The sequence below is a fragment of the Stegostoma tigrinum genome, chromosome 42, assembly GCF_030684315.1.
Source record: "Stegostoma tigrinum isolate sSteTig4 chromosome 42, sSteTig4.hap1, whole genome shotgun sequence".
Lineage (NCBI taxonomy): Eukaryota > Metazoa > Chordata > Chondrichthyes > Orectolobiformes > Stegostomatidae > Stegostoma > Stegostoma tigrinum.
The window spans coordinates 11,610,863-11,623,173 of record NC_081395.1 but is presented as its reverse complement, the minus strand read 5'-3'; the positions used below and the strand labels follow the sequence as shown (position 1 = coordinate 11,623,173).

At 52.9% G+C, this 12,311-nt stretch overlaps 1 protein-coding gene across 3 annotated transcripts in view; it reads left to right on the top strand.

The window, feature by feature from the left end:
* Positions 1-12,311, top strand: part of atg2a (autophagy related 2A) — a 139,010-nt gene that overhangs the window by 104,611 nt on the left and 22,088 nt on the right. For all 3 annotated transcript variants that reach the window (XM_048525104.2, XM_048525102.2, XM_048525101.2), the window contains exons 29-36: positions 611-737; positions 6,019-6,218; positions 6,846-7,075; positions 7,794-7,929; positions 8,621-8,839; positions 10,635-10,736; positions 10,975-11,059; positions 11,731-11,905. In XM_048525104.2, coding sequence (XP_048381061.1) covers positions 611-737; positions 6,019-6,218; positions 6,846-7,075; positions 7,794-7,929; positions 8,621-8,839; positions 10,635-10,736; positions 10,975-11,059; positions 11,731-11,905 — 1,274 coding nt within the window. The remainder of the gene's footprint in view (positions 1-610; positions 738-6,018; positions 6,219-6,845; positions 7,076-7,793; positions 7,930-8,620; positions 8,840-10,634; positions 10,737-10,974; positions 11,060-11,730; positions 11,906-12,311) is intronic.

The following is a 12,311-nucleotide window of genomic DNA, read 5'->3' as shown; positions in this document are numbered from 1 at the left end:
TCGGAGGGTCAGTGCTGAGGGAGCGCCGCACTGTCGGAGGGTCAGTGCTGAGGGAGCGCCGCACTGTCGGAGGGTCAGTGCTGAGGGAGCGCCGCAGTGGTTTTTAATCAGTATTGAGCCAAGCCTTGCTTGGCTGACAGCTGTGATCCGGGGATGCCCTGCTGCCCTAAACCTTGAGTTCTAACTAACATCTATCCACAAGGTCCTTTCAGCATAGGTGACTGGGCGATTTGCTCTTGGGCATGCTGTGGGCCACAAAATTGATCACCTGACATTTGGACTACCACCACCACCTCTGACGCCCCCCACCCCATGTTCTGTACTACTGACCCTCTTTCTGTCCGTCTTTGCACATTTCATCTCTCTATGCCGTTGCGCACCCCCCCACCCCCACCTTTAATTTCCAACACACCTTCCCCTTCCCAGTCACCCCGTATCCTTTGGGTCAGTGTCGGCTGCAAGTTGACTCCTTCCAATCTGTTCTGTATCACTTCATCAGTTCACCCACAAATCTTGCCTAGGGTCTCCATGAAAGGTCTGTATTCCCCATGGTTTCAGAGAGAGAGAGAGAGAGACAATTTAACAACATCTTTTTCTGGCTGTTCACCAGCTCCCTGAGCCTGCTACCGGTCTCCCACCACGTCTCCCCGCAGAGACAGCTGAGATTAACCAGGGTGATCTTACTGATGCTCTTATCGATGCGGAGCGGAACCGCAGGGACTCAGTGGATGGACCAGGTGAGCTATTGATCAGTGAGAACAGGAGTGAGGCGGATGTTCTCGGATAGGGAGAGGACAAGGGGGAAGCTGTGTCTATGAGCAAGCTAGTGTCTGTGTGTGTTCTATCTTTGTTTGGGTTGTGTGAACCTACAAGTGCGCCAGCCGGGGGTGTTTGTATAGATGTAGGTGAGTCAGTTTGCATGCAAGGTGTGAACAAGCATCTGTGTCTGAGTGCGCCAGGAAGCCACTTTGTGTGTGACCGCACGGACTGTAATCGAGCTACTGTGGGTGCAGACAACTGAATGAGTCAGTTTGTGTGGGAGAGTGTGTGTGTGTGTATGTGTGTGAGAGAGTCAGAGTGTGTGTGTGAGTCAGTTTGTCTGGGAGAGTGTGTGTGAGAGTCAGTCTGTGTGGGAGTGTGTGAGTGTGAGTCAGTTTGTGTGGAAGTGTGTGAGTGTGAGTCAGTTTGTGTGGGAGAGTGTGTGAGTGTGAGTCAGTTTGTGTGTGAGAGCGTCAGTTTGTGTGGGAGAGTGTGTGAGTCAGTTTGTGTGGGTGTGTGTGAGTGTGAGTCAGTTTGTGTGGGTGTGTGTGAGTGTGAGTCAGTTTGTGTGGGAGAGTGTGTGTGTGTGTGTGAGTCAGTTTGTGTGGGGGAGTGTGTGTGAGTGTGAGTCAGTTTGTGTGGGAGAGTATGAGTGTGAGTCAGTTTGTGTGGGAGAGTGTATGTGTGTGTGAGTCAGTTTGTGTGGGAGAGTGTGTGAGTGTGAGTCAGTTTGTGTGAAAGAGTGTGAGAATGTGAATCAGTCCGTGTGGGTGTGTGTGAGTGTGAATCAGTTTGTGTGGGAGTGTATGTGTGTGTGGGAGAGCGTGTGTGTGTGTGAGTCAGTTTGTGTGGGAGAGTGTGAGAGTCAGTTTGTGCGGGTGTGTGTGAGTGTGAGTCAGTTTGTGTGGGTGTGTGTGAGAGTGTGAGTCAGTTTGTGTGGTAGAGTGTGTGTGTGTGAGTCAGTTTGTGTGGGTGTGTGTGAGTCAGTTTGTGTGGGTGTGTGTATGAGAGTCAGTTTGTGTGGGAGAGTGTGAGAGTCAGTTTGTGTGGGAGAGTGTGAGAGTCAGTTTGTGTGGGTGTGTGTGAGTGTGAGTCAGTTTGTGTGGGAGAGTGTGTGTGTGAGAGTCAGTTTGTGTGGGTGAGTGTGTGTGTGTGAGTGTGAGTCAGTTTGTGTGGGAGAGTGAGAGTGAGTGTGAATCAGTCCATGTGGGTGAGTGTGTGTGAGTGTGAGTCAGTTTGTGTGGGTGAGTGTGAGTCAGTTTGTGTGGGAGAGTATGAGTGTGAGTCAGTTTGTGTGTTGGAGAGTGAGAGTGAGTGTGAGTCAGTTTGTGTGGGAGAGTGTGTGTGAGTGTGAGTCAGTTTGTGTGTGAGAGTGAGTGTGAATCAGTCCATGTGGGTGAGTGTGTGTGTGTGTGTGTGAGTCAGTTTGTGTGGGAGAGTGCGAGTGAGTGTGAGTCAGTTTGTGTGGGAGAGTATGAGTGTGAGTCAGTTTGTGTGGGAGAGTGTATGTGTGTGTGAGTCAGTTTGTGTGGGAGAGTGTGAGTGTGAGTCAGTTTGTGTGGGACAGTGTGTGTGTGAGTCAGTTTGTGTGGGAGAGTGTGTGTGAGTGTGAGTCAGTTTGTGTGGGAGAGTGTGTGTAAGAGTCAGTTTGTGTGGGAGAGTGTGTGAGTCAGTTTGTGTGGGTGTGTGTGAGTGAGAGTCAGTTTGTGTGGGAGAGTGTGTGTGTGTGAGTCAGTTTGTGTGGGTGAGTGTGTGTGTGTGTGTGTGAGTCAGTTTGTGTGGGTGTGTGTGTGTGTGTGTGTGAGTCAGTTTGTGTGGGAGTATGAGTGTGAGTCAGTTTGTGTGGGAGTATGAGTGTGAGTCAGTTTGTGTGGGAGAGTGTATGTGTGTGTGAGTCAGTTTGTGTGGGAGTGTGTGTGTGAGTTTGTGAGCGTGTGAATCAGTCCGTGTGGGAGAGTGAGAGTGAGTGTGAATCAGTCCGTGTGGATGTGTGAGTGTGTGATTCAGTCCGTGTGGGTGTGTGTGAGTGTGAGTCAGTTTGTGTGGGAGAGTGTGTGAGTGAGAGTCAGTTTGTGTGGGAGAGTGTGTGTGTGTGAGTCAGTTTGTGTGGGTGAGTGTGTGTGTGTGTGTGAGTCAGTTTGTGTGGGAGTATGAGTGTGAGTCAGTTTGTGTGGGAGAGTGTATGTGAGTGTGAGTCAGTTTGTGTGGGAGAGTGTATGTGTGTGTGAGTCAGTTTGTGTGGGAGAGTGTATGTGTGTGTGAGTCAGTTTGTGTGGGTGAGTGTGTGTGTGTGTGTGAGTCAGTTTGTGTGGGAGTATGAGTGTGAGTCAGTTTGTGTGGGAGTATGAGTGTGAGTCAGTTTGTGTGGGAGAGTGTATGTGAGTGTGAGTCAGTTTGTGTGGGAGAGTGTATGTGTGTGTGAGTCAGTTTGTGTGGGAGAGTGTATGTGTGTGTGAGTCAGTTTGTGTGGGAGAGTGTGTGTGAGTGTGAGTCAGTTTGTGTGTGAGAGTGAGTGTGAATCAGTCCATGTGGGTGAGTGTGTGTGTGTGTGTGTGTGAGTCAGTTTGTGTGGGAGAGTGCGAGTGAGTGTGAGTCAGTTTGTGTGGGAGAGTATGAGTGTGAGTCAGTTTGTGTGGGAGAGTGTATGTGTGTGTGAGTCAGTTTGTGTGGGAGTATGAGTGTGAGTCAGTTTGTGTGGGAGTATGAGTGTGAGTCAGTTTGTGTGGGAGAGTATGAGTGTGAGTCAGTTTGTGTGGGAGAGTGTATGTGTGTGTGAGTCAGTTTGTGTGGGAGAGTGTGAGTGTGAGTCAGTTTGTGTGGGACAGTGTGAGTGTGAGTCAGTTTGTGTGGGAGAGTGTGTGTAAGAGTCAGTTTGTGTGGGAGAGTGTGTGAGTCAGTTTGTGTGTGTGTGTGTGAGTGAGAGTCAGTTTGTGTGGGAGTGTGTGTGTGTGAGTCAGTTTGTGTGGGTGAGTGTGTGTGTGTGTGTGAGTCAGTTTGTGTGGGAGTATGAGTGTGAGTCAGTTTGTGTGGGAGAGTGTATGTGTGTGTGAGTCAGTTTGTGTGGGAGTGTGTGTGAGAGTTTGTGAGCGTGTGAATCAGTCCGTGTGGGAGAGTGAGAGTGAGTGTGAATCAGTCCGTGTGGATGTGTGAGTGTGTGATTCAGTCCGTGTGGGTGTGTGTGAGTGTGAGTCAGTTTGTGTGGGAGAGTATATGTGTGTGTGAGTCAGTGTGTGTGAGAGTCAGTTTGTGTGGGTGAGTGTGTGTGTGTGTGTGTGAGTCAGTTTGTGTGGGAGAGTGAGAGTGAGTGTGAATCAGTCCATGTGGGTGAGTGTGTGTGAGTGTGAGTCAGTTTGTGTGGGTGAGTGTGTGTGTGAGTGTGAGTCAGTTTGTGTGGGAGAGTATGAGTGTGAGTCAGTTTGTGTGTTGGAGAGTGAGAGTGAGTGTGAGTCAGTTTGTGTGGGAGAGTATGAGTGTGAGTCAGTTTGTGTGGGAGAGTGAGAGTGAGTGTGAGTCAGTTTGTGTGGGAGAGTATGAGTGTGAGTCAGTTTGTGTGGGACAGTGTGTGTGTGAGTCAGTTTGTGTGGGAGAGTGAGAGTGAGTGTGAATCAGTCCATGTGGGTGAGTGTGTGTGAGTGTGAGTCAGTTTGTGTGGTAGAGTGTGTGTGAGTGTGAGTCAGTTTGTGTGGGAGAGTGTGTGTGTGGGAGAGCGTGTGTGAGTGTGAGTCAGTTTGTGTGAGAGAGTGTGTGTAAGAGTCAGTTTGTGTGGGAGAGTGTGAGAGTCAGTTTGTGTGGGTGTGTGTGAGTGTGAGTCAGTTTGTGTGGGAGAGTGTGGGTGAGTGTGTGTGGGAGTGTGTGGGTGTGTGTGAGTGTGAGTCAATTTGTGTGGGAGAATGTGTGAGTGTGAGTCAATTTGTGTGGGAGAATGTGTGAGTGTGAGTCAGTTTGTGTGGGAGAGTGTGTGTAAGAGTCAGTTTGTGTGGGAGAGTGTGTGAGTCAGTTTGTGTGGGTGTGTTTGAGTGAGAGTCAGTTTGTGTGGGAGAGTGTGTGTGTGTGTGAGTCAGTTTGTGTGGGTGAGTGTGTGTGTGTGTGGGAGTATGAGTGTGAGTCAGTTTGTGTGGGAGAGTGTATGTGTGTGTGAGTCAGTTTGTGTGGGAGTGTGTGTGTGTTTGTGAGCGTGTGAATCAGTCCGTGTGGGAGAGTGAGAGTGAGTGTGAATCAGTCCGTGTGGATGTGTGAGTGTGTGATTCAGTCCGTGTGGGTGTGTGTGAGTGTGAGTCAGTTTGTGTGGGAGAGTATATGTGTGTGTGAGTCAATTTGTGTGGGAGTGTGTGTGAGAGTCTGTGTGGGTGAGTGTGTGTGTGTGAGTGTGAGTCAGTTTGTGTGGGAGAGTGAGAGTGAGTGTGAATCAGTCCGTGTGAGAGAGTGTGCGAGTGTGAGAGTCAGTTTGTGTGGGTGTGTGTGAGTGTGAATTAGTCCCTGTGGGTGTGTGAGTGTGAGAGTCAGTTTGTGTGGGAGTATATGTGTGTGAGTGTGAGTCGGTTTGTGTGGGAGAGTGAGAGTTTGTGTGGGCGTGTGTGTGTGTGTGTGTGTGTTTGTGTGTGTGTGTGTGTGTGTGTGTGTGAGAGAGAGAGAGAGAGAGAGTGTCAGCCTCTGTGGGAATATGTGTGTGTGTGTGTGAGAGAGAGAGAGAGAGAGAGAGAGAGACAGTGTCAGCCTTTGTGGGAATGTGTGTGTGTGTTGGGGAAGTGGGAGTGTGAGCCTGTGTGTGTGTGTGTTGGCGGTGTGGGAGTGTGAGCCAGTGTGTGTGTGTGTGTGTTGCGTGTGTGGGAGGGGGTATGTGTGTATGTTGGGGTGTGGGAGTGTGAGCCAGTGTGTGTGTGTGTGTGTGTGTGTGTGTGTGTGTTGGGGGAGTGGGAGTGTGAGTCTGTGTGTGTGTGTGTTGGCGGTGTGGGAGTGTGAGCCAGTGTGTGTGTGTGTGTGTTGCGTGTGTGGGAGGGGGTATGTGTGTATGTTGCGGTGTGGGAGTGTGAGCCAGTGTGTGTGTGTGTTGCGTGTGTGGGAGGGGGTATGTGTGTATGTTGGGGTGTGGGAGTGTGAGCCAGTGCGTGTGTGTGAGGGGGTGTGTGTGTATGTTGGGGTGTGGGAGTGTGAATTGGTCCACGTGACAATCCATAGTCAAAGCAGAGCCGTGTGCCCTTGCTGCAGTGTTTGCGTTTCTGCTCTGTTCCTCCACTAACTTTGAGCTCTTATGCAAAGCAGGATTGCCCTTGCTCCGGCAGGACTCTCCCGTGTCCGTCTACCTCTTCCCCGGTGAGAATAACCAGGAGAAGCCTCCATCCCAGCCCCCGTCGTGCCTCAACAGGCTGGATGTGTATCCCTCCGAGGGGAGTGAGGCAGGGAGTGACTCCACTGACAACGATGACTTCTGCATATTGGATGCCCCAGGCATCGGAATCCCGGTAAGTTTTCCAGTGAGAGCTCCCTTCAGGTAGGTTTGACAACCATTCTATGCTTGACTGGACAGTAGACCTCCCAAGGGAACCGAGGGAGCCCAGTATTTAAGGAAGATGCTCTCCGATGAAGGGAAAGTTCTGACTGCCCTACTGGACTGTAGGGCTGCCCTCTCATGAGAGAGAGAGAGAGAGAGAGAGAGAAAAAGGGGTGGTGCTGGTGATGATCTCACTGGAGGGTCACCATACCTTAGGTGAGGGTGATGTTTAGAAGGTAGGACCTTGGTGGTAATCTCAGGGAATTGAACCCCTGCTATTGGTGCCGTTCTGCAGACCAGCAGTCCAGCCAGCTGAGCTACAGCAATCCCTTGAGCTGTGTGGTGTCCTGGCATTGGGAAAGTGAACGAGACCAGTCAGTGGGATGCTAAGCAAGGGAGTGGAGACCTGGGAAAGCCCAATGGCCGTTTGTTTGACTGAAGGAGGTGTCAGCCACGCTCCATGTGCCGCGGACTTGGGAATTGCATCCCGGATGGAACTTGGGATCACTGCCCTGCCACTCCCTGACATTTTGCGGCTCCGTTCTGCGCGTTCCAGACAGTGATGTCAATCACTCCCCCTCTTCCTCCTCTGATGCAGCCCAAAGACGGTGAGCCGGTGGTCTCCAAGCTGACGGCTGACTGCATCTCCATCCGGGACGGCTACTTCTCCAGGCCCATCGGGAGCACGGATCTGCTGAAGGCTCCAGCCAGGTTCCCCGTACCTGATAGCCGCATCATGCTGCGAGAGATATCTGTCGTCTGGCACCTTTACGGAGGGAAGGACTTCAGCCCTGCCCGCCCACCTTCTGCGCACGTGCACTCTCCAAGGCAGGTTCAGACTGGCGGTGTGGGGTGGGGGCTGCGGTGCTCATAGGAGTTTGGTAGGGAGTGGGGGGTGCAGTCGGATTTGAACATGCTCAGCCTCGGGTGGCCTTATTGCCTTCAGAAACATCGACTTGGTGTGGAGTACACTCCCTCGGTGACCTGGCTCAGTCAGGGGAAGGTATGTAAGGACGTGACGGTAGAGCACCTGGCAGCATCCGCAGGACAGGTCAGCTTTGAGCACATGGAATGGCAGTCCAGGCTTGAGAGGATGAATGGCCACCTCCAGTACCCTCTAGCCTTGAATCCTAACCCAGGTGAAAGTCTCATGATCTTGTTCTGGCCGAATGATCTTAAGGAGTGTGACCTGTGGGCTTGCAATCACTCTCAGTCCCTCGCAGTGTTCCTGTATAGCAACAGGAGGCCATTCAGCCTCTCGTAGTGCTCCTGAATAGGAGCAGGAGGCCATTCAGCCCCTCGTAGTTCTCCTAAATAGGAGCAGGAGGAGGCTGATCAGCCCTCGTAGTGCTCCTAAATAGGAGCAGGAGGAGACCATTCAATCACTTGCAGTGTACTGGTATAGGAGCAGGAGGAGGCCATTCAGCCCCTCGTAGTGCTCCTAAATAGAAGCAGGAGGAGGCCGTTCAGCCCCGTGCATGGTTCTGGGATAGGAAGCTGTGTGATGCGCAGAAGCGTTTGCTGTAACATTGGCGTCTCCTTGCAGGGTGAGACCGGTGACTGTCAGTGCCAGGGGCTCACCATCCCGCTCCGCCTTCCCCAACCGCCCACAGAACACATGGAGGACGCAGGGGGGCTACGGCAGGAACCACGACATCTTGATGGAGATACAGCTCACCAAGGTAGGCCGGCACAGCAAGTGGCTAGGAGCAACTGTGCCAGCACTGCCCATATCATGTTCTGATTCCCCCAGTGCAGAATCAGCCCTTCATTACTGATTAAACATTGGGCACCCTCTAGTCTCAACTGGATGATGGGGAGGGAGGGAGTGTGCACATGTGATCCCAAACCTCCTACCATTCATGCTTCTTACAATGGTGTTCAGTGCAGAGCCATTTCCACTGGTGAGCAGTCTGACCACCCAGAGCTCAGCTGTGGATCACTGGTGTCTCCTCTTGGCTAGAGATTTCAACCCACAACACAGGAGGATATTCCAGTGCCGCGCTGTTGGTGGGGGGGCGGGGGGGTGGTCAGTGCTGAGGGAGCACCGCGCTGTCGGAGGGTCAGTTCTGAGGGAGCACCGCGCTGTCGGAGGGTCAGTTCTGAGGGAGCGCCACGTTGTCGGAGGGTCAGTTCTGAGGGATCGCCACGTTGTCGGAGGGTCAGTACAGTTGGAAGAAGTGAATGGTGTTCTGTCCTAACGTACAGCTAGTCCTGACATCCTGCTGTACACCAGGCAAGGTAGATGATCGAGTGATAACCACATTGCTGTGCGCCACTTTGCGCCGTGACGCGAATGGTTGTGTGTGGGGAGAGAGATGAATTTACATGCATTTCCAGTTGTTGAGCTGGTTTCTGCCGTTCGCTCCCCAGGTGAGTTTCCAGCACGAGACATATCCTGCACCCCCGATTGTGCCTGAGAAATGTGCCATTGAGCCGGTGGGCCCGGAGCTGGAGGAGCAACCAATTGCGCGGCAAGTCTTCATTGTACAGGAGCTTGAGATCCGGGATCGGTTGGCCAGCTCCCAGATCAACAAGTTCCTTTACCTCTACACCAGTGAGAAGATGCCCAGGAGAGCACACTCCAACATGGTGAGTACAACGGCAGATTACATTTATGTAGCAACTTTGATGCTGGGAGATTTACCAGGATGCTTCACTGGCATGAAATCCTGGCACACTCTCCCTAATGGTACCACTCAGACTGCCAAGCAGTTTCAGGGACAGAGTTCACTGCCACCTTCTCATGGGGCACTGAGGACTGAGCAATAAATGCTGGACCCAGCCCACACCCCATGAATGAATTAACAAAAAGTAATGTCTGGTGGCTGTGTGCAGTTGGGTAATCGCCTGTTAGAACCATCCCCTGCTGCAGACACAGGCTCTCGTTGGGAGCAGATAGCAAGCTGACACATCAGTGACTGTTTTCCCAAAGAGTGTCCCACAGTTTCCACCAGCAGTGACAGTGATGGAGGGAAAACTGAGAGTCCTGTGATTTGCACCTGTCCCGGGAGGTTTTGGGGGAAGCAAGGACTGAGCTGCAGTTTGAACTCGGATATGCTCCCGTTGTCCCCACCCATGGCTGAATGTATTTCATTGTGGGCTCAGATACTGAGTCCTCAGCATAATCAGGCCCAGATTCTCTGTCTCTCCCACTCTCCATTAAACCATGCTTCCAACTCCCACTCATGCGCCGCCCCATTCAACCCCCGCCGCCCACTGCCCTGATCACCGACCCGTTCACGACCACCCCCGCTAACACGTTCAGCCCCCACCACTGCCCGTTCACCCCCCCCCGCCAACCCGTTTACCACCACCCCCGCTGACCTGTTCACGACCACACCCCGGCCCACCTCCCCAATAACCCCCACCAACCCGTTCACCACCCCCTGCCGCCCCATCCCATTCAGCCCACCCCGTTCAGCTGCCTGCCCCACCTCTAATCCTAGAAATCCTGCAGTGCAGATAGTGGCCATTCGACCCATCAAGCCTGCACTGACCCTCTGAAGATCATCCCACCCTATCCCTGTAATCCTGCATTTTCTACGGTTAACCTTCACATCCCTGGGCACTATGGGACAATTTAGCACGGCCAATCCACCCTAACCTTCACATCCCTGGGCACTATGGGACAATTTAGCACGGCCAATCCACCCTAACCTGCACATCCCTGGGTACTATGGGACAATTTAGCATGGCCAATCCACCCTAACCTGCACATCCCTGGGCACTATGGGACAATTTAGCACGGCCAATCCACCCTAACCTGCACATCCCTGGGCACTATGGGACAATTTAGTCCGACCGATCCACCCTAACGTGCACATCCCTGGGCACTATGGGACAATTTAGCACGGCCAATCCACCCTAACCTGCACATCCCTGTGCACTATGGGACAATTTAGCACGGCCAGTCCACCGTAACCTGCGCATCTTTCGACTATGGGAGGAAACCGGAGCACCCAGAGGAAACCCATGCAAACACAGGGAGAATATGCAAACTCCACACAGACAGTCGCCCAAGGGTGGGATCGAACCCGAGCCCCTGGCGCCTTGTGGCAGCAGCACTATCCACTGAGCCACCGTGCCGCCCACGTTGTGCAGGTCTAGGGGCGGTGTGGACATCAAGACAAGTTACTTGCCTTTCCCAGTGATGCTGAGTCACTGGCTGATCCAAAGTTGGAGCTCGGAGGATAGCTCTCGGGCCCCAGTCAGTGACAACACCTGACCCAGGAAGTGTTTTGACCTCAGGGCCCTCGCTGGTTGACTCTCTGACGACCCTCGAAGATGGCGGATTTCACAAACGAAGGTTATCGGGGAGTTAAAGAAGGGGGATTCCTTTCCTCACAGAGTCTGAATGATCACCTTAATCCCTTTTGTTCCGCAGCTGACAATCAAGGCCCTCCATGTGCGGCCTGAGTGTGGACTTGGTGGTCCTGAATGCTGCCTCCGAGTCTCCCTCATGCCACTACGCCTCAACATTGACCAGGTTAGTAGCTGGACTGTGTTGGAAATCCCTGACCTGTCATTCATCATTGAGCTGTTTTTCTCTCTCTCACACACTCACTACGTCGCACCCATCCACTTCGCTCCATCCCTCCGTCCCACGTTGTGTCATCCCAACAGAGCTTTGTGAACCTACGGTTCGAAAACTGATGGGAATGCAGCCCTTAGTTACTCCCCTCTGATGCTGTGGTCTTTTCATCAATCCTTCTCTTCCTTCATAGGATGCCTTATTCTTCCTGAAGGGTTTCTTCACGAGCTTCGCGACCGGAATCAACCCCATTGTTCCCATTGAAACGGCGATGGAAGGTGAGATTCCAGGCAGGCCAATGCTGGTTCAGTCGAGGTGGCTGTTAGGGTCCTAAAGGGGGCTGCGGTGGGTTTTGAGGGCTGTTGCCTGTCAGGTGAGGACTGACGGGTCAGCCGGCCATACGTATGTCTGTCTGAAGGTCACCCCCAGGAGTTGAGGTCTCCCCAAGCTTCCGGGCTGGTATTTACTCTGCAGCCCCTGTAAAATAATAACGGATGGCGCATTCGGTTGCTGATCTTGCTGCGGTGGCACATTTGCTTAATCTGACTCTGTGGTAGCATTTGGTGCTTGGCGTCAGAAATAGGAGCATGCAGTGCACTCAGAATGGGCAGAGTGGCCTCCTCCTGTGCAAAACATGCAAGTTTTGAGCCTCCTCCACCATTCAGTGAGGTTCATGGCTGACCTGGAGCCGGTCGCCATCCCACCTTGCCGCACCCTCGTGTCCAAATCCCAGGACTGGGAATACCGGCCGGCTGAAAATTGGCAAGGAATTCCGAAGGCTCTCAGCGTGGAAATTCCTCCCCGCCTCGGCCCGGAGTGGCCCCTTTATCCCGAGGAGCGGCCTGTGGTTGCGATGGGTGAACAAGGAGCTCACTTGTCCCTGGCAGCGTGGTCCGGTGCCTCCCACGTTTCCGTACTAACCTGCACACTCTCTGCCCCCTGCCCGCAGCCAAGCCTGAGCTCAGCCAGAGGGCGAGCGGAGCCCCGGACTCTGATTCCTTTGGCCGCGACACCGAGCCCAGTCAGTGCTTGCCAGAGATGACCACTTCGATGGAGACAACTTGCAGCGAGCAGAGCTCCTCGTCCGCTGCCTCCTCGTCCTCCGAGCAGCCAATCTATTTCAGGTACGGCAGGTGACCCAGGGAGCCCACCATGAGTGTGCCCTGGGATGTGCACTTCCTTTTCCATTCTCGTGGGGCTTTAGATCACAGACAGGAGCTCCTGACCTCTCCAGGAAAGACTTAAACAGAAATTGGTGGAAAAGCTCAGCAGAGTCTGGAAGCACCTGTGAAGAAAAAAAAAACCAGAGTTAACGTTTCGGGTCCTGCTTCTGAGGAAGGGTCATCAGACCCGGCACGTTAACTCTGACTTATTTCTTCAAACACGCTGCCAGACCCAGCTGAGCTTTTCCAGCAACTTCTGTTTCTGTTCCTGATTTACAGTTCTTTCGGTTTTTATCTCCTGCAGAGAGCTGTGTGATTACTCCCACTGCCTCCAGGTTTCGAACTGCGAAACCCTGTATGCCTTTAT